Source organism: Microcaecilia unicolor, chromosome 1 (genome assembly GCF_901765095.1).
Source record: "Microcaecilia unicolor chromosome 1, aMicUni1.1, whole genome shotgun sequence".
In the NCBI taxonomy this organism is placed as follows: domain Eukaryota; kingdom Metazoa; phylum Chordata; class Amphibia; order Gymnophiona; family Siphonopidae; genus Microcaecilia; species Microcaecilia unicolor.
The window spans coordinates 523,916,067-523,942,407 of NC_044031.1; the positions used below are offsets into that span (position 1 = coordinate 523,916,067).

Genomic DNA, 26,341 nt, shown 5'->3' on the forward strand with positions numbered 1-26,341 from the left:
GCGGTGTGGAGGAGGTGTGTGCATCCATTGTACTTGCTGGCTGCCAGCCTGCTTGCTCATTTCTTCAAACTCATCTCTGCCACTGCGAGCCCAGAGGGACACAGTGCATTCGTGCTGAAACTGGGTGAGCTTTTAAAAGGACAATTAAACAATGAGATACCTTAGGAGTTAGCAAGCGCGGTGTACTACTACTACTACTACTTAGCTTTTTTATAGCGCTGCTAGGGTTACGCAGCGCTGTACAAGTTTAAACATGAGGAAGGACAGTCCCTGCTCAAGAGAGCTTACAATCTAAAGGTAACAAATTATGTAGTGAGTGTAGTATCATGAGTGGGGAAGGTGGTTAGGCGCCAAAAGCAAGGGAGAAGAGATGGGCTTTGAGTAAAGACTTGAAAATGGGCAGGGAGGGCGCATGGCATATGGGTTCGGGAAGTCTGTTCCAGGCATAAGGTGATGCGAGGCAGAAGGGGTGGAGTCTGGAGTTAGTGGTGGTGGAGAAGGGTACAGATAGGAGTGATTTGTCCTGAGAGCGGAGGTTACGGGTGGGAACATACGGGGAGAGGAGGGTAGAGAGGTAATGGGGGGCTGCAAATCCCATCCCCTTTCTCCTCTTCCTTTCCTTTCCCCCTAATTCCCCTGTTAACAGCTAGTTTGGAAGGGAGGGTGAAATGGGAAGGGAGGTAGTTATTGCATGTTAACTTGAGACAGCAAATAATGCAACACAGTCAACACCACCTGAATAGATATAGCTAACTACATTGCATTATCTGCAATGTAGTCTGAAAGGGAAATTGCTCCAAAGGCCCCTAAATAGAGGTTTTTATTTATTTTATTTATTTATTGCATTTGTATCCCACATTTTCCCACCTCTTTGCAGGCTTTGATTACTATGCATGCATTTTGGTAATTATTATATGTTATAATTGCAAACCTAAGAACAAAAGAATAAGCATACCGAGTCAGACCAATGGTCCATCTAGCTCAGTGTCCTGGTAAATAGCAAATAGGCCTTTATTTTAAAATATATACAATTTATCAACTGAAATTGTACAGCTACCTTCCTCTGGAAATATGGTAATAAATGAAAACTTACAAAAGAAAATAAAATGATACCTTTTTTATTGGATGAACCTAATACATTTTTGATTAGCTTTCAAAGGTAACCCTCCTTCTTCAGATCAGAAAGGAGAAAATGTTGACCAATATCAGAATATATAAATGAAACACAAAAGCATTCCAATGACAGTCTCACAGGAGGAGGGTGGGTGAATTGTCAGGAACATAAGATCTTTGAAGTCAAAATGGTGAAATATTTTGACAGAAACACCAAAACAGGTCACAACCTCTACGTCAAATCATCAAAGCAAGAAAGAGTATAGGCTGACCAAAAGATAAATCCAATGCTGGAGAAAGAGTTAGGAAATTCTGTATCAGCAGTAATAAGGAATTTCCTAATACTTTCTCCAGTGAAATATTTTGACATCCACCAGACAAGACTTAACAAAGATCTGGGTTTCCTAGCCCATTATAAACCATAACATTCTACTGCTTTGTCACCCTCTTATCAGCCATCTGTCTCTCCTTGACTCTCATCCACCCAGCTCTTCATGTTTCTCACCTAACCCACCCCACCCTCCTCCTGTGAGACTGTCAGTGGAATGCTTTTGTGTTTCACTTATATATTCTGATTTTTGTCAACATTTGCTTATTTCTGATCTGAAGAAGAAGGGTTACCTTTGAAAGCAAATAAAAAAATGTATCAAGTTAGTCTAATAAAAAAGGTATCATCTTATTTTCTTTTCTATCTTTTGTCTTATTTCCATTCATTACCTTTAAAAGTGGGCTAACATGGCTACCACACCACTTTACTCTGGAAATATGGAAGTCCATTCTACAATTTCACAATGGGAAGAATTTTCTGGAAAGAGCCACAGTATCAAGAGTAGCTAACAAAGGGGTCCTTTTACCAAGCTACATGTTTTTGACGTGCGCCGAGGCCCCCTTTTATCGCAGCGGGTACAAGGTTGTCTTTTTTTTTTTTAAAGAAATGGCCGTACGGCAAGTGAACCACTTGCCACGCGACCATTTTTTTTTGGGGGGGGGAGCACTTACTGCCATCCATTGAGGCGGTGGTAAGGGATCCTGCACTAACTCGGAGGTAACCTGGCAGCGCACAGCATTGCCCGATTACCGCCGGGTAAACATTGGCGCTACAAAAATAAAAAATATTTTTGTAGCACCAGAAGTGGAATGCTCTGGGGGTGGCAACTACCAGTGGGCTGCTGTGGTAGCCTGGCGGTAGTTCTGGATTAGCGAGCGGTAAGCTTCATACAAGACCCCCACAGGCAGGGACAGAAACTTGCACATATCGAGGCTCACAGTTGCAGTACTCTTCCTCCCTTGTCTAACAGGCACCAAATCCTCAAAGGGTGGAACATTCATGCTGCCGTCCCAATAGCAGTGATCTGATTGCACTTGCAGGAGTGGAACCAGCTCCAAGCTAGAGTTGACAACTGGTTTCAGATATAGCTGATAGGGCTGATCCTGCCCTGGGTCTGGGTTTACATAGCACATGTGGGCACTTGTCTTGTTTTTATTGAGCAATGCAGTTGGGAAATTTGAACTACAAGTCCCAAACATAGAACTTGAGCAAATCTAGAACCAGTTGGTAATCCGGGCTCTAGTAGAAACTCTCAGTATACAGTCTTCTGCCCCCGCTCTCAGATCCTCTGCAGTAGGCCTCTATAGTGGAGCACCATCTCTATTCTTTTTCTTTCAGTCTCCTGTTCTAAAAGACTACTTACTCACTCCTTGCAAATGTGAGTTAAAGGTGTTAGATTTCATGCATGAAGGCCTTTCCTCTGCATCCTCCAATTTACTGCCTGTAGAGTACTTGTGTACATCAATGTAGAATGCACAGCTTTAAAGAGCCTGCATTATACCTCTGTTAGTCATTTAAACATCTGGAAATAATCCCCAAAGGGTATTTTGCAGTGGCACAGCCAAGGGTGGGCCCAGGCCCACCCACTTTGGGCTGAGGCCCACACAGTAGCAACTCACCTATGATGTGGCTGGCAGGATCCCTAAGCCCCAGCAGCCGAAAACTCCCGACAACTGTCCCTCCTGTATACCTTGTAAATAGCAGATCTTCGCCTGCAGCGAGCAGTGGCTGATACATACTGTTCACACCAGCCCCACAGCCTTCCCTCTGATGTATTCCCTGCTTTGCAGAAATAGGAAGTTGCATCTGAGAGAAGGCTGTGGGGCCAACATGAGCTGTGTGTATTAGTTGCTGTTTGTTGCCGGTGAAAATCTGCTACTTAAAAGGTATGCAGGGGGGGGGGGGGGTGTTTGAAAGACCATATGGTATGCAGGCGACAGAGGAAGAGACCAAATCACTTGTGGGACAGGAAAGAATTCTTCTGCCCACCCATCGTGGGCCCAGGCCCACCCAAAGGTTGGTGTCTGGCTACTCCCCTGGTATTTTGTCTTATATCTGGGCTGTCCTTGGGGACATTTACTTCTATTCCATAGAAGTTTACTTGTGCATTTGTACAACCCCAAACTTCACAGAACTGATGCCGCGGGTAATGATTTATTACAAAATGTTTCCCCTATTTTGTGCTCATAGAAAAAAGCATTTCATAAATGTGGTCTTCTTATTCTGACAAAACTTTCAACAATCTAGGCAATGTTTTGCTCCATGGGTAGCCAATTGTCATGTCATATAGGCACAGAAAAGTTTATAATTTGAAAGATCTAAAGTTTGAGGGCAAATGAGAGACATGATTTCCCTCCAAAACTTATTCAGTACCGTAATTGTGTTTTTTTTTTGGGGGGGGAGGCCAAATCATAACAAAAATGGCTTCTTACTCTTCTTTCGATTGGCAATTCTTTTCCAAATCAACCTTTGGCAATACTATTCACTGTCATGCTGAATAGGGGCTCTCCTTCTGTCTTTAGGACAAGGAAGGCCAGGCAGCACTGGGCCAGAACATTTACATTTTTAAGTAGTCCCTTCCCTTACCCTAATCCTATCAATAGTTTTCTACTCTGTCTGAAAAGCTTTTTACAACCCATCACAAGAGCCCATGCATGAAACACATGAGCCCCTGCCATTCTGGAGTTGCCTGTTCCATGTGTCAGAGCCCTTCCAGATGTGTATACATAAAACTATTGCCAGATGTGGGACGTTAGTTCATGTATTATAAACAAGTAAATTAAGTTTACTCTCCCCAGCTTTTCTGCAGTGATATTTGTGGTGGGGGTGAAGGGGGAGGGGCTACTTTGAGCAGATGTACTGCCAAAGGTTTTATGCCCTTTTTGCAATATTCTAGGCAATTCAGCTCAAGAATTTGTGGCAGCTTGGGCTAACTATTGCTTTGGAGCTCCTAGCTTGAGGCCATATCAACTCCCTTCTGACTAGCTCTTCCCAGCCCTTTGCATTAGCTCTCTTCCAGCTAGCTACCCCATGCATTAGCTCCAATGTTCCTTCTAACTGTGCAAGAGTCTGCCACCTACGCTCCTGCCAGTAGGAGGTGCTGTTTCAAGCTCTGCAGGACTCCAGGGAACCTGCCTGTCCCTAGCAACTGAAAATGTAATACTGGTACAGCACCCCCTAGTGACAGGAACGTAAGTGGAGGACTCCTGCACAGCTTAGAGGGAACATTGATCAGCTCCAACCATCTCCTTTAAACAGCAGAAAGGGTGTTCTGCTCTGCTGTTGCTGCAGTGCTCTCTTCCCTGCATTGCTACTGGCAGCGCTACAGGCTCTCACATTTAAGCCTGCAATTATGCAGACAGCAGCGCAAGGAGGAGCAGAGCAACACGCTCATGTTGCTGTGAAAGGTAAATTGGCAAAGCAGGCTTTTGGTGACCTTGAGTTTTGGACCCTGAGCTAGTGCCTCGCTTAACATAACATCTGGTCTTATATTCTTCTTGCACCTTGGAGTTTAAAGCGGGTAACAGTAGCATCAAGAGCCAGAACAATCCTCTGGGAGGACAGTTTAAAAAGAGCAACAATTAAAATTATGGTTAAAAATCTTTTTGTAGTACAAGTTTCTGAAAGAGCAGAGTCTTAATATTTTTCCTAAACGACAGATAAGAATGAGATAACCAAAATGTTCACCTGGCTCATATCTTAAGCTTGCCCTGCTTCCAGCAGCCCAACCAATTTGGAAGGGCGTGCCTTCAAAAGCTTGTTGCAAACAGTGTGAAAAGCTGATGGGGGGGGGGGGGGGCCTTATAGATACAATTGACTTTTCCTCCATTTTTGGACAAAACTGATTAAATATTACCCCATAACTTTCAAGACGAATGACAACAATACTAACATTGGCATTTACAAGCTTCATTCGCCACTTCGCAGACAAACCCAAATCCAATGACACATATGAGGCAATTATATTTCTCAAATTGGCAAGGCACAGGCTTTATTTACTAAATATCAACTTTGCAAACTTAATCTTTTTCAAACATATTATCATAAACTTTTTTCACCACCCATACAGCTAGATGGTATCGTACTAGTTTCGAAGCAAAGGAAACAGTGGATACAAAAAAATCCTCTCTCGAGTGGTGTCTCCTTAAACAAGTTCTTTATTGCAAAACAATTAAAACAACGACCCGACACGAATCGTGTTTCGGCCGTATAGGCCTGCGTCAGGGGTCTATAAATAAACATAAATACAAATCAATGAACGAACATTTAAATTTCATATATAACACACTTAAATAAAAACATATATATGTATCAAAAACTATAAAAATGATGATATAAATATACATGCGTAGAGGAACATACCTATTCACTTCCAATAAAGAAAGAGAACATGTAGATAAAATTAACAACTAGTCAACTTTCTGCAAGTTGAAATACTCTGTGATAAAGAGATAACAAAAACATGTTACATATGACCTCATCAGATAAATATAAGCATAACACAAAAGCATATATCTATATTTTTGTCATTATCTGAACATCCAATTTATATTATTGAAACATTTATACAAAACAGAACGATAAAAAAGAGGATAAATAAGAGATATTAATAATACAAGCAAATGCTGATGTTTTTACATCTCTACAGTTCTTAGCAATAAACAAGCAAAACAGAAACCAGGGAATCAAAACATGTAGATACGAATTGCAAATAAATAAATAATAATATAGTGAGTATAAGAAAAACAGGCCACAGATCTATGTGCAAAAAGCAGAAAACCAGTAAAATGTGTGAAAATGTTTTTTTGTATATGTATGCATGACGAATGCAAATATGTAAATGAAGGCACATAAAATGTATAAAAAATAATTATGAAAAAGTATATGTATAATTTAACAACCTCCTCCCATCATACCTTCCCCATTACCCACCCCCCAACCCACGGTACCACAGCGTCATTCCCATCCTGTGACGGTAATGCACACGAGACCAACATTGCTAGGCCTAACTTAGGCCCTATGATTTGAAATTCAGGCCAAATTTACAGAAATACCCCGCAACCAAGCTGTGACCCCCCCATAACCTCCCTGATTCCAAAACACCAACCCCGCTCCCACAATTTTTACCAGCGTAGGCCGGGTGGATGAATTTCACCCTCTCCTCTCCTCACACAACTTTTCCTTCCTGCCCAGTGTCCCTCATTCCCTCCTGTTAGTTATCCTTGCCCTCCATGCATATTTATCCAATTCCTGCTTCCCAAAAATTTTTCTTTCCCACCAACTGCCTCCCTTTTCTGAAATATCCTAACTTTCCCAACCCTTAATGCATTTACATTACATTAATTATTTCAATATTGCTCCCAGAAAAGCCCCACATTTTCTAAAACATCACTACAAATTAACTCCTTTCTCCCTCCTTATTATAGTGGCTCTCTGCTGCTTAGCCAATGTTATACCCTCCACTTTAATGTGTAGGGTTTTGTTTTGTTTTAATAGGAATGAGGTTTTTTTTTTCCAAAACCTACTAACTTCCAAGCCAGAGCTACACAAAACTTGCTCCTTAGATTGGCTTCCCAACCATTTCTCATTACAAATTATGCCTTGGTACTTCGCCAGCTCGCATATATTTTCTGATGGACCTCCGAGAACAGTTTCCTAAGCAGGAAGCAGACCTGAGAATGGAACCTGGACTTCTCAGCAGCAGCATCTTGACAGTATAGTTACTTTTGTAATCCCAACTGAAGGACTAGCCCTCTGTGTAGGGGAAGCTGGCAGATCCCGGAGACTGAACATATCATTCTGGCTCAGGACCTCAGACATCAAACAGTGTATTACAAAATATTTACCTTTGATAACCCCCAAGCTCAGTCTGCAGCACCTAGTCAGGACTTTATCCTTGGCTGAGCTTTGACTTTCATCCCCTAAAGAACAAATTCTAATTTTTCTCTCTCTCTCTTTTTAAATTGTAATGGGTGAAGCCTAATCAAAGTAATCTAGTTGTAGGGCATTCATGTCTTCCAGTCTCTTTTAGATTTATGCTTCTTGTCTACTCAGTTGAATGACTTCCTCAATAACTGATCAGTCATTGACCATATTGACCTGTGAAGCGGACTCTTCTCTGGAAAGGCACAGAACCAGTACAGCACATCCTGCTACCAAAGACAGCAAAATAGATCCACCTGCGTAACTGAAAAGTAACTGTACTTACCACACATATTTTCATCTTTTCTTTTGCCACGTGACCCCCACCCTGGCTTCATTGAAAGATTTGGAGAAGTAAAACTGTTTTGGGCTTAATAATTTTTAGCTTAAGGCACATGGAATAATTCAAGTAATCAAGCTAAAATCGACAACTTACGGAAAGAAATAAGACTCCGACCCGGACCTAATGTGCTGTACCTGCTGCACTTTGGCTCCCATTTAGCACTCTGCTGCTGCTCCACCACCTCACCTTCGTAAGGGAGTTCGCAGTGCTGCTGAAACACACCACCCTTCTCTAACCTATTCTGTTCTTTAGATTTGTAACCCGCCTACTCAAGGGTTCAAAGCGGTTTAACATAAAAACCATCAACTAGTCAGTTGTAAAAATACATAAAATACATACAGTACTAAAAAAAAAAACATACAAAACATTTTTCTATTTCAACAAGTGTTTCTGAAACAAATTGCTCTTTAAATACAGGGCAGTCTCGATTATCCGACCTTCACTAATCCGACCATCCGGCATATCTGACAGACATCCCCCCCCCCCCCCCCATGGTGATGTTACTGTGGGTTTTTTTTTTTTTACAATTTCCTGACATCTGATTCACTGGAAGATCAGATCTACCTCTGTTTGGATTTGCTAAAGACCCTATTTTCACTGCAACATTTAGAAATGATTGGTTTTGCTGGCTACTGAGATCCTGCTTTCACTGAAGCGCTTGAAATACACATTTTCTATACATTTTGATTGCGGTCTGCGTTATCTGACTTTTCATTTACTTGACAAATGGGCCAGTCGCAATTACATTGGACAAGCGAAACTGTACTGTATTTCTGAAAAATAAGGTAAGAAGGTAATGTCATTCCAGAGATTACTTGCCTGAACTAGGAGAGAGATGTCCCACAATCATTTAAAGCGACATGCTTAATGAGAGGAAAGCTCTCTACCATGTACTTCTTTTACCTTGCTTTGAAGCAGGTGGCACCTTGTCACGAGACCTACCCGCACTACATCATTCTGCAGGGAGAGGGCAAGGAAGGATGGGGTAGAGAGAGATGGGCGGGAGCACGAGATACATTGAACTGAACAGATATAATGAAAATTCAGGAGTGAAAGGGAAAAGAGAAGAGAGGTGAGTATTTAGGACCCAAGCGAAAGGCTAAAAAATAAATCTGACTGGCACTGCAGCAGGTATGATTCCCAGCAGAAGGTGAACCTGTGCCATATTGGAAAATCCCAGCGGCTGTAAATGAGATAACCTTAGGTACTGCTAGATGGTAATATGGGCCAAAACAAATATGAGAGAACAGCCCTCAGCAGACAGGCACAGTACCAGCAGCAGTACAGGACAACCAACAATGCAAGGCTTGCAAAGTTTTAACCCAGTTGGGTTCATTTTGGGATGTTGTGCAAGGATTCACTACACTAGGGAAAGGGGATGGGATTTGATATACTGTCTTTCTGTGGTTACACTCAAAGTGGTTTACATATTATATACACATTGGGGCAACGGAGCATTAAGTGACTTGCCCAGAGTCACAGGGAGCTGCAGTGGGAATTGAACCTGGTTCCCCATTAGGCTAGTCCTCCACTGTAACATAGTAACATAGTAGATGACGGCAGAAAAAGACCTGCATGGTCCATCCAGTCTGCCCGACAAGATAAACTCATATGTGCTACTTTTTGTGTATACCTTACCTTGATTTGTATCTGTCATTTTCAAGGCACAGACCGTATAAGTCTGCGCAGCACTATCCCTGCCTCCCAACCACCGGCTCTGGGACAGACCGTATAAGTCTTCCCAGCAATATCCTCGCCTGCCAACCACCAGCCCCGCCTCCCACCACTGGCTCTGCCACCTGATCTCAGCTAAGCTTCTGAGGATCCATTCAACTTGTCCAAATTCAACTTTTGTATCCAGGTGAAAGGAAGAGGAAAAAGATACTCAATGTGTAGAAAAAGGAGATTTTATAGAAAGTTAATTTTTGAAGAGCTTTTCTGCAAGCGAACAGCTTTAGGACAGCTGAGGGTGCTCACAGTGGATGATGAAAATATCTGTCCACTTAGGAATGTTGAAGTCAGTACAAAAGTGGTTCCCAGTGACCTCCTGTGCAAGGAAGAGCTGAATAGCTTTAGTGTAATCAATGTTTTGCTGCTGCTTGCCTTAGAGATCCTTTTACTAAGCCATGGTAAAAAATGGCCTACGGTAGTGTGGGTGTGTGTTTTTGGCACGTGCTGGGCCATTTTTTACCAAGGCTGGGAAAAAGGCATTTTTTAATGGGGCAGTAAATGGCTGTGTGCTAAACTCTGCTATTTGCTGCCTGAGCTTTTCCCACCACCCGCTGACCTAGCGGTACGGGCTCATGTGCTACTTTGCGGTAATCAGGTAGCAGGCGTCAATGTGGCTCTGCTGCCGATTACTGCCAAGAATGCCCCACTGGGCTAGAAAATTATTTTCTACTGTGGGAAACAGCGCATGCCAACTTCAAAACTACTGCGGGGCATCCGTTCTACCCTTGCGGTAGTGCCGATTTGGCACGTGTTACCCTACTGCTGATTAGTAAAAGAGCCCTTCAGAGCAGGGGCATAGCTTCAGGGGGCCATGGGGGTCTGGGCCCCACAAATATCCGGGCCCCTGGTTTGGCTGGCGGGGGTCCCCAACCCCTGCCAGCCAAAGCCTTCTTCAGCGCCGGTCTCTGGCGCAGTTGCATTCGCTGCCTGGTCCCTGCTCTTCTTTCTTCTTGGTCCTCCTGTGCATGCTGGGGGCAGGGCTGCTGAGAGACTGGGCTGGGCCCGGGGCAAGGCCGCCCCCAGGGCCCTGCCCCCGAGGTCCTGCCCCCCCCTCCGTCCACCACCAGGCCGGGCCCCCCTGAATTCAAATCATAGCGCCTCACCTCGACCTCGCTCCGTGTGAAAGAAGTGCAGCAGCGGCAGATCACCTCCCTTCGACCCTTCCCTCCCTGTGTCCCGCCCTCGCACAAGTTACGTCAGACGAGGGCGGGACACAGGGAGGGAAGGCCCAAAGGGAGGCGATATGCAGACTGCCGCTGCTGCGCTTCTTTCACACGGAACGAGGTCGAGGTAAGGCGCTATGATTTGAATTCAGGGGGGCCCGTCCCAGTGGTGGACAGAGGGGGGCGGGTGGTGGAGACTGCGGTGCCGGGCCTGGGCCTAGGGAATTTTGTCCCCCCTGCCCCCCCTCTCAGTGGCCCTGACTGGGGGGGGGGGGAGGCAAGGGGAGGTGGTGGGGGGCAGCACTCAAAATGTGCCCTCAACCTCGGGCTCTGGCCTCCTCCCACCGTGAGGTCTGGCTACGTCCCTGCTTCAGAGAGAGAAAAGGAAAGGCGAGAATAGAGGGGGAAAGGGATGGGATAAAGGGAGAATGCAGTCAACTGGGTTGGGGAGGGGGAGAAGATCTAGCATACATGGGTGAGGGGGCAGAAGACTGGGGAAAGAGGAAGACGTGAGAAAAGACTGACGGGTTGCACAGGAGGTCCTTAGCGTTCACCTCAGCTGCTACACTTAATATAAACTAATATCACATTAGTGCCTGAGACTAGTATGAAACTGAAAGTACTCGCTGTCAGCCAGACGGAAGTTCACATGGAAAAAAGCAAAGCCAACGGGAGGATTTCTCTGACCACGTTATTTCCCCCAGTAAATGATGAAGATCCTATAAAGCCCACCAGGAGAGAACTGCAGCCAAAGCAAACTCCTCGGGGAGCCAGAGGGTCGGTAGCCCTTTACCACCTTTACTTGCACACGGGCTAGAGGAGAAGATTGGCGGCCGGGCCAGCAATGGCCAGAACTAGTCCAACATGAGCGCAGCTCCAGAGCACTTGAAATCACCTTCCGGACCATGTTAAATGGCAAGTAGAACTTCCTGACCGCAAACACCGGGAGGCAGTTTGCCATAACCATTTCAGCAAAATAAAACGCGCATTGTAAAGCATGCCGTCCAGTGTTTGGCTGGCACATGGAGCTTCTTAAGAGTCGAGATCGGGGTCAGAGACGGGGCTAGGAGCGCTGTGCCCGGGCTTAGAGGGCTCACCTACGGGCTACCTAGAAAGGGGGGGTGGGGAGGGGGGGGAGTGGAGAGGGAAATAAAGCAATGAATAGCCCTTACCTGCTCTTTCCCGGCTCCCTGCTCAAACTGAAAGGACCAGCTGCACCGCGCTACCTTTTTATACGCATAAAGCAGGGACTTTCCCAGGTTTTCCTCTGGAAGGAAAGTTCCGCCTAGTCAGGAGTGAGGGGGAGCGGGTGCCCTGCCAGCTGGCTGCGCTCTGGAGGTGGCTGCTCTCCTGCTCCTCCCGGGCCTGGGATCCGGGCAGATCTCTCGGGAGCGGACTCGTGTACCGTGCATTTTCGTTTGTGATTCTTGGGAGCCGAATCACTTGTAGCAGGAGTCCCCCCCCTCGAGACTGAGATCGCCCAACATCTTTCGGGGTTGTTAAATGACATTTAGGATTTTGGGGTATTGACTGTGAATAGTCTACTAGAAAAAAGTTCACTTAAAACATTCTATGATATAAGTAATGGATCTTTAGCCATCGTTACTATCCAGTAACAGCTGGAGGGCACAGCTGTAACAGCTGTCTGCTGCTGTATGGCGCGATACAGGCGATCGTGCAGTCCATAGAGCCGCGTATCGCGCGTGCAGGGGCGATTGGGGTACAAATGAAATGATCGAGCTTTTCTAATACAATACAATACTGGGAAGTGCTCAGCACCCACTGAGTTGGTTCCTTTGCACGTGTGGGACGAAGGGCAGCTTCAAGTTCTGACAGGTTGGATATTGACTTCCAGACGAAGAATGATTTTCAGTCTCAGTTTATTTTGTAGAAAAAACAAACAAACTGCAAACAATATTTGGTGGTAACCGAACACTAATATTGCAGCAGGAGATTTGCATGTTGCGGCTTAGATATTGGCCGGATTTTGCACGTTTTCCCTCATATATGCAGTTTTGTACGATCGGCAGGAACATGGGAAGGTTAACGTTACCGGTCGGGAAACAGTAGCAATATTGTTAAGCAGGATTTTTCTAACCTCTCAAGACCTCTCTGACTTTAATGGGCATATAGTATAATGTAAAAATCGCATGAATTATCCCGGAGCCTTGAAAAGACGGAGTCCCTCACCATTTTTGATGGAATAGAAATGAAAATGTTTCCGCAAGGTGTTATTCCAGCAGATTAATGATGTGGTTAATGGGTGGGGGACATTCTGCAGCAGCTGAGTTCATAAACAAATTATATTAGATTAATGGACTAAGTTAATACATTTCTTGGCTAGCTGGAGGGTACTGACACTCCCATCCTTAGGTCAAACCAGAATGAGCAGCTCAATGCAAATGAACCACAAATCTGGTCAGCTTTTGCTTTGACCTACTTCTTTTGGCCTGGGTGTGTCGGCTCCAAAAAGTTGGTAGCGCAGTGCATTACCCTAATCCATTAAGAAAATCTCACCTATATTTCTGCCAGTATGGGACCGATCTGGACCTTTTTAGGGGATTTATGCAGTATATAAGAATTATATTGATATTGATTACAATATTCATAAACAGCATACAAGCAAGAGACTCTCTGGACATCCCTTAAATAGCTTAAAGCAGCTGCTAAACAGATGGGCCTTCAAGACCAGGTGAGATATGAATTAGTTAAGGATTTGCACATTTAGACATAATCAAGTAATCCACCAGTGCATACCTAGCACAGTAGTAGCAAGTATTAATTGCTCCTGGTACATTTAATAAAATAGCTGGGGGGAAATGACATCTATTGATTTATTTTATTTATTTATTAGGATTTATTAATCGCCTTTATGAAGAGATTCACCCAAGGTGGTGTACAACAGGTAACGTTTAACATAAAACTTACAATTTTGTTAATAGCATAACAATAGCAAAATGAACACGTAAAGACATAGACAGAATGAAAAAGGAAAACTTGAAAGCAGCAACTTGAGACCTAATAATGGGACTGCCATGAAACAGGATCAAAAACATATAGATTTAACAGCACTGAAATTCAAATAACAGAGATATAATGCGATGTAAGCATAATAGTGATGGAATATCTAATAAGCACACAAATAGAACTTTCAAATAACATTGCTATTATACTAATGCTTTTCCACAATACAGCTTACCATATAGATGAGGGGCCAAATAGGGACAAGATGCATAGTACAGAGTCAGTTGGGATAAATAGATGGGTGACTAAACTAAAGGCAAGTTCTTTGTACAGTTAATCAAGATATAAGGAACTGGTCTAAGTTACAGTGGGTATAACAAGCTAGTCCAGGTGTAGAAAGGGTGTTTGCTCAGTCACCCAGTGTATTAAAGGCTTGGGGGAAGAGCCAGGCTTTTACCTGAAGTAGGAAGTCATTTATTATTCCTACAAGAACTGTCTTGGTGCTACAGCATATGCAGCCCTAAGCACAAATGTTTAAATACACTTCTGAACGCCTAGGGCAGTAGATTTAGTAAAATGCTATGGTAGATCCAGGGCACAACTACTGTTTTGGCTGCCCCGTTAGATAGTACAGTTAAACATCCCATTGAGAGAAGCTGAGTTCTGCAGTCCCGGCAGTCCAGGTGGAACTAGACAGGTTCTCAACAGTATCAGGCCGCTTGCCTGGACACTTCTGCAACTTGCATTGCACGGCAGAGGCTGCAACACAAGAGCTGCTGTGAAATGTGAATTGGGCAACAGTGGTGGTGGAGGGTAATTTTATAACAGGTCACCTAGGTGAGGAGGCCAAGTAAGTGGAAATCCTGCAGGAACTGAGGGGAAAATGACCCCTTGTTTATCTATGCCTGCTCACATATGAATTTTAGAAACAAAGCACGCAAATTGTAACTTTGCCTATGCTCTGCCCAGAATGTGCCTCTGAAAAGATCTACACCTGAGTCACATAAAAGTACATATGCAATTGTACTCTGGGGCTAATTTTATTAAAAAAAACATTTTATGTGGGTGTACTGGCATATATGTGCAAAAAACAACAACAAAAACAAACCCCCCAAACCCCCAAACCTTTATAAAGTGCCTAGAGGTAGAATAATGTGAATTCATTGCTGAATAGGGGACTTGATAAGACCATTTTCTTCACATTATATTGAAAGTGTATTTGGTGACTGTACCTTTTAGAGCAGTAGATTTTTGGTTTGCTGATATAAATGAGCAGCTTTTCTCCCCACATGTACTGTTTACAGTAGATTGGTGTCGTAAAGTGGTTTACTGGCTGATTATATCATAAGGATGCTTTTTAACAGATTAGGAATCCATGGATTGTATGTTAAAATCAAGGTAAATGTGACCGGAGCTTCTGGAACTGATACACAAAGACATTTGTGTTTTACAAAATAGCAGAGATGCCTTGAGATTTCATGTTATGTAGTGCTAGCCTGTGATGTGTAACCTGGGTTCATGGATGAGGGACTTCAGCTGTTCTCTGCTGCCCTCCTGTGCACTGGCCAAAGAGGAGTTGCAAATCAGTCAGTTCTATTTTGAATTTCAGCACTGGTGGAGTAGGAACCATTCAATTGCTCCTTCCTGTGAAGATCTCAGCCTACCCTGGAGGAAGGGTGGGTTAGGCTAGGGGGCTTGGAAAAAGGGATTTGTGATAGAGAAGGAGGTTAGGCTTGGGTGGATGGATGGGCTGAGAGAGGGAAGCATTTCTTTGGGAACAAAGATTTGGTGGGAGGTGAGCTTAGAGCTCATGTGCCTTTAAGCATCTTAAGGGAAGGAGATGTGCTGAGCCTTAGCAGACATGCTAACCTGTCAGTCCTCTCGTGTGAAAGTTAGCTGCATTTCTTGAGATGTAGTTATTTGCAATTTACTTTTATTTTGAAAGTTATCACAACTTGTGGGCCTGGTATTCAAAGGTACTTATGTGTTTGGTGGCAGCTGCTAAATGTGTACGTCCCCATTTGCACATTTTGAGCAGCATTATACAGATAGTGCCACTGAAAATTCCTTCTGGCTGCTCTGGTACTCCTGTATAGGAGGTAATTTTTGTAAGGGGCACTTTAAGTGGTAAAGTATGCACCTATGTGGCAGTATCTTGGCCATTAACACATGCATTTTAGCAACATATGTAGGCTAACAACCTCTTATAAAATACTGACCAGCATAAAAGTATGTGCACTAAACTAATGGTGTATACTTTAAAGGTGGACATGAGCATGGGTGGAGTTTGGGAGGAGCATGGGTGGAGTTTGGAAGGAGCATGGGTGGAGTTTAGGAGGAGCATGGGTGGAGTTTGGGAGGAGCATGGGTGGAGTTTAGGAGGAGCATGGGTGGAGTTTAGGAGGAGCATGGGTGGAGTTTAGGAGGAGCATGGGTGGAGTTTGGAAGGAGCAAGGGTAAGTGGGTGTCTTTTAAGTAGAGTTAAAATCATGGGCAGAGGACACAAGCATGCACGTAGATTATAAAATAGGGAAGAAAGAAAGGAATTTTGGAATTATCCCATGCCTTTTTCATTTGCTGCTCAAGACAAGTTACAATCAGGTTCAAGTTGGTATTTTCCTGTCCTAAAGGGGCCCTTTTACTAAAGCTTAGCATGCATTAATGGACATTAGCATGCACTACTAGTATTTATAAAGAAAAGTAAGTCAGCGCTCAAGAAAAAGATTTGGGTGTTGTTGTAGATAATACGCTGAAATCTTCTGTTCAGTATGTGGTGGTGGCCAAAAAAGCAAACAAGATGCTAGGAATTAATAGGAAAGGGATGGTGAATAAGACCGAAAATACTATAATGCCTTTGTATCACTCCATGGTGTGTCCGCACCTTGAGTATTGCATTCAATTCTGGTCGCCGTATCTCAAAAAAAGATATAGCAGAATTAGAAGAGGTTCAAAGAAGGGTATCCAAAATGATAAAGGGGTTGGAACTCCTCTTCTATGAGGAAAGGCTAAAGAGGTTAGGGTTCTTCAGCTTGGAAAAAGACGGATGAGGGGAGATATGATTGAGGTCTACAGAATCCTGAGTGGGGTAGAACAAGTAGAAGTAAATGATTTTTTACTTGTTCCAAAAGTATAAAGACTAGGGGACACTCGAGGAAGTTACATGGAAATACTTTTAAAACAAATAGGAGGAAATATTTTTTCACTCAACGAATAGTTAAGCTCTGAAACTCTTTGCTGGAGGATGTGGTAACATCGGTTAGCGCATCTGGGTTTAAAAAAAAGGTTTGGACCAATTTCTGGAGGAAAGGTCCATGGTCTGCTATTGAGACATGGTCTATGTCTCACAAATGAGAAGACAGATAGGCCGGAGAGGACTTCGACAGCAACTCCAGTAGTTGGAACCTAAGGATATGGCCGCATGGACTTCTATGGTCTTTGTCCCAGAAATGCCAAAGACCGTGATCAAGTATTTTAGTTTAGTTTATTGGCATTTGCTATACCACCTTTGCTAACTTGCAGATCAAACAGTTTACAGTTCTAAAAATACATATACACACACAAAAAAAAATTGATAATGAGTGTGACAGTTGGGTAGACTGGATGGACCATTCAGGTCTTACCTGCCGTCACTTACTATGTTACATAACCGCCCCCTCACCATACTCACAATTTTCATTCCCATCAATAATCCTAACCTGCATTTAAAAGATCTTGTAAATTCAAACAAAACATAAAATATATCCTTAAAATGAAAAACAAAGGAGGTCACATGGTACAATGAGCTGAGAGGCAGTGTTTTTTCTCAGCTCCTGGTTGGTCCACTCTTTATCATCTTTAGCGGCTGTGATTGGTCAAAATAATTCTTCTGCATATGGATAATTTGCTGTTTTTTTTGCTATATGGACACATTTTTGAGCAAAAACCTGGCTGATATGTCTACTGAAACTGGGAAATGAGAGAAAAAGAAGATGCGGCCTACTGTTTCTACTGCTCCAAATGACTCCAAGATGGCGATGGGAGAAACAGAGTCTGAAGAGTTGCAACATTCACTACTTGCTCAAATTAAGGGAATGGTTGTAGAGGCTCTGCATACCAGCTTAGGTCCGATTAAAGAGCAGCTTGGCAATTTATCTCAGTCTGTAACGGACTTTAATGGTGGGGTGGTGGAATTAGAAACCCGCATCACTGGAGTAGAGGATACTATGAAAGAAGTAATGGAGAAATTAAAGCACATACAGAACTGGTTACCAGCTGTGAATTGAAACTGAATGACTTAGAAAACAGGTCACATAGAAGTAATATTTGTTTCATGGGGCTTACCTTAGTCTCTGAAGGTTGGAGAACTAATTGGGTTCCTTGAGAAGAAGCTTACCGTGGAACTTCTTAACAGCAACCATTTGGGCCCTCCTAGAATTGAGCGTGCACACCGGCTTGGCAGACAGAGAGTAGACAGCAACAGGCCCAGGATGGTTTTTGCACGTATACTAAACATTGCCCATAAGAAGTACGTTCTCGGACAATGTAGACAAAAAAAGCAACTTACGTATGGAAATCACAAGATCCTGCTTTTTCAAAACTATTCCATGGTAGTTGTGGAACAGAGATGGGCAATTAATGCTGTTTGCAGACAGTTAGTGGACAACCACGTTCATTTCACTTTGCTGTATCTAGCTAGATTTCGAATTGTGCATAAGGGCAAAGTTAATACCCTGTTTCCCCGAAAGTAAGACATCCCCCAAAAATAAGACCTAGTAGAGGGTTTCCTGAATTGGTAGATATAAGGCCTCCCCCGAAAGTAAGACCTAGCAAATTTTTGTTTGAAAGCAGGGCTGCCGAGAGCCGGACAAGGCCGCCCCCCCCCCCCCCCACCTGAGGTCACCGGGCCCCCCCCCCTCCACCCACCCTCCGTCGCTCCCGGAACTAACCTTAAATGCCTCCTTTCACCTTCGCAGCAAGCAGCAGCAGGGCAAACCTCTCCTTCCTTCCATGCCCCGCCCTCGTGGACATTACCTCAGGCGAGGGCGGGACACAGAAGGAAGGAGTGGCCTGCCCTGCTGCTGCTTGCTGCGAAGGTGAAAGGAGGCGTTTAAGGTTAGTTCTGGGAGGGCGGGAGGGCCAACCCCGATCCAACCCTGATGTTTCCCCGAAAAATAAAACAGCCCCTGAAAATAAGACCTAGCGCATTTTGGGGGGCAAAAATTAATATAAGACAGTGTCTTATTTTCGGGGAAACACGGTATCTCTGAGCCGCCTGAGCCAGTGAGTGCAGCAGTCCGGAATTGGTTTGTTGCAGTAATAAGAGATGGTGCTGATGTTTGAAACAAGACCAGAGGCTGCTATACACCACTGGTTGCCTTGAGGAGTGTAGCAGTATTGCAAGGGAACCTGCAAAGGTTCATTATCATGCTTTTGAACTACCTAGCTTGGACTCCTGATTGTTTCAGAGAAGATGTCTATGCTTGTGTGCATAATGAAATGTGTTGTTTCTGAGTCAGGGTGTGCACATGGATATAATCTGGTGGAGTAGCCTAGTGGTTAGTGCAGTGGACTTTGATCCTGGGGAACTGAGTTCAATTCCCACTGCAGCTCCTTGTGACTCTGGGCAAGTCACTTAACCCTCCATTGCCCCTGGTACAAAAAATAAGTACCTGAATATAAGTAAACCGCTTTGAATGTAGTTGCAAAAACCTCAGAAAGGCGGTATATCAAGTCCCATTTCCCTTTCCCCTTTCCCTTTCCATGCGCTAGTGCCGACGCTTAACAGCACTTAACTGGAGAGTGCTGCTGAATATCTCTCACTAACCTGAGCTGAGATGGAGTTTGGGCGGAGCAGCAACCTATCTAGTTAGCGGCATTGTTCAGTCTGCTCGCTGTCTAGGGAACCGTATAAAGTTAGGACATAAAAAAGGTTGGCACTAGTAAACTGGAGCATAAATTTGTACCTGAGGCAATGGAGGGTTAAGTGACTTGTCCAAGATGACATGGAGCAGCAGTGGGATTTGAACTGGCCACCTCTAGACCACTAGGCCACTCCTCCAAACACACACACACACACACACTCACGCTGTGGAAGCAGAGCATTGATGTTTCAACAGTTTCCTTGCCTAAGAGTTAGGGCATGAACAGTATACTCATGTCAGCTTTAAAAAAAAAAAAAAAAGAAACTTGTAGGTAGTGATCAAGATCAGTAATTTCTTTTATTCGAGGATGGAGTTATTAGGAGGACTCTGCCAATTTAGAAGCAGAATATTGTAGGATAGATATTCAAAGCGATTTAAATAGTCAGGAGAGGCTCCTGGCTATTTAATTCGCTGAGCTGGGGTTTTAGTGGGGGTATTCAGCAGCACTTAACTGGACAGTGCCGCTGAAGATCCTTCACTAACCTGCCATCCCCTAACCAGCGAGGTTAGGCATGAACTGGGATGAGTTTGGGCAGAGCAGCAACCTAACTGGTTAGCGGCATTGTTCAGTCTGCTCACTGGCTAGAGAATAGTATAAAGTTAGGACATAAAAAAGGTTGTCCTATTGTGGTTTAGTTAACTAGGCACTGGTCCAAGTATCGGCTGGTACCCGGTTAACCTCTGAGGGGTGGCCAATAAGGTCTGGCAGCCCCCCTTCTGATCCTCCACCTTCCGGAATTTGAGATCCCCCCTCACCCACTTCCCAAAGAAAATCTAAGCTGGATCCAGGCCGTATCCCCCTGAAGCCCAATCCCCCTTTCCTGTAGCTCTGGTCTACCTGTGTTGGTCCTTGGTGGTCTAGGGGGAAATGAGCAGGAATGATGCCCATTCGCTCCTGCCCAGCACGACCTGGTCATCAAAATACCATGACATCTAGTGGCAGCCTCGCAGTACTTCAAGTGTCTTATGCTGGTCCCAGCTATAGAACTTTGTAAGTCTAAGTGCTTTGAAAATATGCCTCTAAGTGTCTTATGTGGGTCCCAGTTGAATATTGGCCAGGACCCACATAAGACCTGGTGGCTAGCACATGAATTAGCCCTGGAGATTCAGTGCTGATGGCCGGATATGGCCCGGCATTGAATATCTGGGGCTAATTCTGCCCATGACGGTCAGCATCTAAACAAATGCTGACCGCCAAGAGCTGAATATCGACCAGTGTATTTCCAGTTGTGTTATTCTGCTGCAACCTCCCTGTTATGACTGACTAAAGCCTGTTAGCTGGTGTGTGTAGCATGTTCTTATTTGATGGTATTGTCATTTAGTTTTTTTCAGATATATCTTTGGGATTCCTTCATTGATGCTAGTCCTGTTGCCCAGTACGTCACCTGCTTGTGAGAGGAGAAATATGACTGTAATACTTGAGAACTATAAGAATATTATACAGAGGGAAATTGATCATTTGGTATGTGTTATTTGTATAAGTTTTTATTATCTTTGTGGTTTTAAATAATTGCAGATTTATTCATACAAATCTATTGATAGAGGTTTCTATTTTTATTTTTGCCCCTTTTATATATATTCAGTGATCTCTGTCAGTGTCCCCCCCCCCCCCAAAAAAAATGGTCCTGTCTAGGTGAATAAGGTGTCTCATGCTAGACCTAGGCCTGGAGGAATGACTTCCCTAACACCCCCCCTCAGCACCACTACATAGCCAGTGGTGTCATCCTGGATCTGCCCCCCCCCCCCCCCCACCCAAGATCCAAGTGTGCCACCAGTTCATTAAATTTAGCTATTATAAAATTTTAGTGTTATTTAGTGTAATGTTGGTATTTTACAATGCTTTTTATTGTTATATGAATTTGGAGGAGGTGAAGTCTTGGGAATCTGCCCTGGGGTATGTGCTGTTTGAAATCTTTGTGAACAATATTGTGGAATAGTTAGTAATAAAGATTTATCTTTGTTGCAAAGTAAGCAATTTCCAAAATACCCAAGAACAAGATGCAGCAGGAAACAAACAAACTGGATGCTATTCAGTGTATAATGTTTTTCGTTTTGCTACAATCAGAGGCAGGGTGTGAGTAGTGTACCTTCTGTAAAGCATCAGTGAGAGACTGAAACTGAACAGAAAGACTAGATTCAATAAATGGTGCTCACATTTAGGTGCTGGGAAAAATCCACGCTAAGCGCTATTCTGTAAAAGGCGCTCCGTACTGAGTGCACTTTAATGAATAGCGTGTTGGAGATGAGGACCTACGCCAGCTCAAACTTGGTGTAAGTTGAGGGGCCATTTTACTAAGCAGCAGTAGGGCTAACGCGCGGGTAGCAAGCGCAAAATCGACACTACCACTGGGGTAGCGTGGGTGCCTGGCAATAATTTCGAAATTGGTGCATTCTGTTTTCCACAGTATAAAATATTTTTCCATTTTCTACTATGGGGGGCATTCCCGGCGGTAATCGGCAGGGCAGCTACATTGGTGCATGCTGCATGATTACCGTGTGGTTAGCGCATGAGCCCTTACCGCTAGGTCAGTGAGTGAGGGTAAGAGCTCAAGCATTAAATAGCCATGAGCTACTTTTGATTTTAGCGCACGGCCATTTACTGCCCCATAAAAAAAGCCTTTTTCCCAGCCCCGGTGAAACTTGGCCCAGTGTGCACCAATTTCGTGTGTCCAAACTACCGTAGGCCACTTTTTACTGCAGCTTAGTAAAAGGACCCCCTGACTGCGTAACCCTGGCATTCTATATCACTGCACCTAAATATTTGAAATTCCCCTGACCTACCCTTGTCCCTCCCTTGCCCATACCCCCTTTTGGATTGCACACAAGACACTTCGGACACACAGCATTATAGAATAGCATGTAGGCAGATATGCGTGAAAATCCAAATTAGTGTCAATTGCCAATTAACTCTAATTAACCTCTAATTGGTTGTTAGCACTCAATTGACTAATTAGTTTGTGTGTGCATCTGGGCTCCTTGTCCAACTTTGAGCGACTTATATAGAATCTGTGGGAAAGTAACAAGTATATAATATCTCCGCCCCTAAAATAGAACAATACCACTTATCAGCCTTAAAATAAATTGCAGTGTTCAATACAGTAGGCCTTAATATATGACTGTTGCATATCTCAACTGTCTTATTGTGGATGACATTAAGATTGGTAGTAACGTCAACACACTTGAGGAAACAGACAGCATGAGAAGTAATCTGGGAGTGTTTGAGGAGTGATCCACTGCTTGGCAGTTAGGTTTAAATTCTAAAACTGTAGAATAGTATTTTTCAGGTGCAGAAATCTGAGGGAGCATTTCAAATTGGACGGGAGAGACAGTCATGTCCCTAGAGTAGGAAAGAGACTTCAGGGTGGTGATTTCCAAGGATTTAAATACAATGAAACAGCACAACAGGGCAGTGACCAGAGCCAGACAGATGCCAGAATCCACAGGGAGAAAGGAAGTGATTATGCCATTGCACAGGTCATTGGTGAGACCTCATGTGGAGTCTTGGACCAGATTTAGTAAATGGCATTCAAAGTTAAGATTAAGTAAGGTAAACAATATTTTCCTCTGAAAGATTGAGAAAGACAACCCTGTCTATAATTAAACAATTAAGCCTCAACTGCCCCAGGGAAAATAATAGACTTTTACAATATCTAACCCAATGGGGCTCTCTCTCTCTCAATAATAAGCAAAAAAATATAAACTCACAGCGTTACCTTTCCTCAACTTTCCTTAATAATTTTAGAAAACAGTTCCAAGGGGTAGAGCGTTTCATGTCAAAAATTGGTACCACTTATCTTTATATCACAGTGTCCTTGTCACATTCATTTTAGAACACCCTAGATTGAAATGTTACAAACTGCAGACTGCTATCCGCTCATATCCCAAACCTCAACAAGAGCCCCCCTTGTTTCGTGGCCCAATGTTGAACAGCATACATCCAGCACACATTAAGAATAGTTTGCCTATTTCTCAGTTTTCTTGTTATCAACACATTTGTGATTCAACAGGGACTTATAAGGAGAAAGTGGAAAGCTTGAAATACGAATTTATTACTAGAGGCTACCCACAGAAGATAGTGAAGAATACATACAAAAGAGCATTATTTAACAACAGAGATTTGTTGCTACAACCTAAACGATGGGAAATTGAGAAGGAAAATATAGTGGGTATTTTAAAATATACTCATTTTTTAACAAGAGTAGCTAAGGTGATGAAATGACATTGGGGAACTTTAGGTATTCATGAAGTTTTTCGAAATTCTAGGTGTATGGTATCTTTTGCCAGAAATAAGAACTTAGCAGACATATTATCTTGCTCTGATGTGTGGACAAAACATGGACTGGACAATGAAGGACACCATAAACGTGGACAGTGTTCCACATGTGACATCATGGAAGAAGGCAAGGAATTTTGGTGGCCATTGTGCCAGAAAATGATTCAAATCCACAGTACAACATTTTGCACTACCAGTAGAGTCCTCTATATCATTTGTTGTCTCTGTTTCCTCATATATGTGGGTCAAACTAAAAGACAATTACGAGTGAGGCTCATTGAATATAAGCATTGCCTGAAGTTAAAAAAATGGAAGCACCCATAGTGAGACATTGTGTGGAAACAGGGCATCAATTTATAGATTTAAAATGTATGGACATTGATTATATGCCCGACAACAGTTGCAGAGGTGACATTTCCAAAGCTTTAAGACAGTGGGAGTAACGGTGGATATATCATTAGGATACAGTGGCCCCTCAGGGCCTGAACAGACCAATTGAGTGGATTGCATTTTATTAACTGGTTGGCTTAGCCCTTTAATTTTTTTCTGCCTTTCTGATTGGAGCAGTTGTTCTTGGCATTCTGTTTATAACTCGTCACCATCTTGAACCAGATTAATTTATTGAAAGTTCCTCCTCCTGACGCAGCTCCATGAAACAAGGGGGCCCTTGTTGAGGTTTGGGTTATGAGCGGATGGCAATCTGCAGTTTGTAACATTTCAATCTAGGGTGTTCTAAAATGAATGTGACATGGACACTGTGATATAAAGATGTGGTACCAATTTTTGACATGCTACGCTCTACCCCTTGGAACTGTTTTCTAAAATTATTAAGGGAATTTGAGTAAAGGTAACGCTGTGAGTTTATATTTTTTTGCTTACTATTGAGAGTGACTGTTTTTTTCTGCAGTGGCTTTTACTCTATTGTTTTCATTTTTGGAGTTGCTTTCCACTACAGTTTTTGCAGTCCACTTTTAAGCCGATGAGAGAGAGAGAGAGAGAGAGCGCCCCATTGGGTTATATATTGTAAAATTCTATGATTTTCCCTGGGGCAGTTGACGCTTAATTGTTTAATTATAGACAGGGTTGTCTTTCTCAATCTTTCAGAGCGAAATATTGTTTACGTTACTTAATATCTACATTTTTGCTCTTCCATTCTTTATTGTTGTTCAAAGTTAAGATCCATGCTAAGCTACTATTTTGTATAGAGTGCTCTGTGCAGAACGCCCTTTACAGAATACCAGCTTAGTGTGCTTCCCGGGCCAAGCCTAGCTTTGGGTGTGAGGACAATGCCTACCAAAAGCTGATGTTGATGGCAGTTGGGTGTGCAAATCCAAGTATTCTATAACTTCGCGGCTAATTTCTGGGAATTTTCCTCCCATGACTGCGCCTCACTTTTGAGTTACACACTATGAAATTTAGGCTATAGAATAGGTTATAAAATATGTATACCTTAGAGAGGAGGAGATACAGGCAATATGACAGAGACATTCAAACAGCTGAAAGGTACTAGTAATACACAAGAAGCAAAACGAAACAGTTTTGCTTCTTGTGTATTACTAGTACCTTTCAGCTAGTACCTTTCAGGGAAAGAAAGTTCTAAAACAAGGGGTCATGATATGAGGAGAGATATAATAGAGGTCTATAAAATAATGAGTGGAATGGAACGGGTGGATGTGAATCATAAGTACATAAGTATTGTCATAGTGGGACAGACCAAAGGTCCTTTAAGCCCAGCATCCTGTTTCCAACAGTGGTCAATCCAGGTCACAAATACCTGGCAAGATCCCCAAAAAGTACAAAACATTTTATGCTGCTTATCCCAGAAATAAGCAGTGGATTTTCTCCAAGTCTATTTTAATAATGGTCTATGGACGTTTCCTTTAGGAAGCCGTCCAAACCTTTTTTATATCCAGCTATGCTAACTGCCTTTACCACATTCTCTGGCAATGAATTCCAGAGTTTAATTACGCTTTGAGTGAAAGATTTTCTCTGATTCGTTTTAAATTTACTACTTTGTAGCTTCATCGCTTGCCCCCTAGTTCTAGTATTTTTGGAAAGAGTAAACAAATGCTTCATGTCTACCTGTTCCACTCCACTCATTATTTTATAGACCTCTATCATATCTCCCCTCAGCCGTCTTTTCTCCAAGCTGAAGAGCCCTAGCCGCTTTAGCCTTTCTTCATAGGGAAGTCATCCCATCCCCTTTATCATTTTCGTCGCCCCTCTCTGCACCTTTTCTAATTCCACTATATCTTTTTTTGAGATGTGGTGACCAGAATTGAACACAATATTCGAGGTTTGTTCGCACTGTGAAGCAATACAGGCATTATAACGTCCTCCTTTTTGTTTTCCATTCCTTTCCTAATAATACCTAACATTCTATTTGCTTTCTTAACTACCGCAGCACACTGAGTAGAAGGTTTCAACGTGTCATCAACAACGACACCTAGATCCCTTTCTTGGTCGGTGACACCTAACATGGAACCTTGTTTACTCTTTCCAAAAATATTAGGACTAGGGGGCACGCAATGAATCTATTAAGTAGTACATTTAAAACAAATTGGAGAAAATATTTCTTCACTCAACTCTGGAATTTACTGCCAG

At 43.2% G+C, this 26,341-nt stretch overlaps 1 protein-coding gene and 1 long non-coding RNA gene across 5 annotated transcripts in view; one reads left to right on the forward strand and one right to left on the reverse strand.

The window, feature by feature from the left end:
- Positions 1-5,629: 5,629 nt before the first annotated feature.
- LOC115478461 lies at positions 5,630-11,830 on the reverse strand. Of its 2 annotated transcripts, none has more exons than XR_003943529.1 (3): positions 11,773-11,830; positions 5,804-5,879; positions 5,630-5,669 (listed from the first exon to the last, which is right to left on the reverse strand). It is a non-coding gene; the product is annotated as an uncharacterized LOC115478461 (long non-coding RNA). The 2 variants fall into 2 exon arrangements; XR_003943528.1 differs by lacking the exon at positions 11,773-11,830 and adding an exon at positions 7,114-7,230.
- IL7 (interleukin 7) overlaps positions 11,245-26,341 on the forward strand; it is a 65,873-nt gene continuing 50,776 nt past the window's right edge. For 2 of the 3 annotated variants that reach the window (XM_030215779.1, XM_030215794.1), the window contains exons 1-2: positions 11,245-11,515; positions 20,787-20,926. In XM_030215779.1, coding sequence (XP_030071639.1) covers positions 11,506-11,515; positions 20,787-20,926 — 150 coding nt within the window. In that variant the 5' untranslated portion in view covers positions 11,245-11,505. Of the gene's footprint in view, positions 11,516-13,235; positions 13,293-20,786; positions 20,927-26,341 lie in introns of those variants that run through there. The other variant, XM_030215787.1, reaches the window with a different exon arrangement.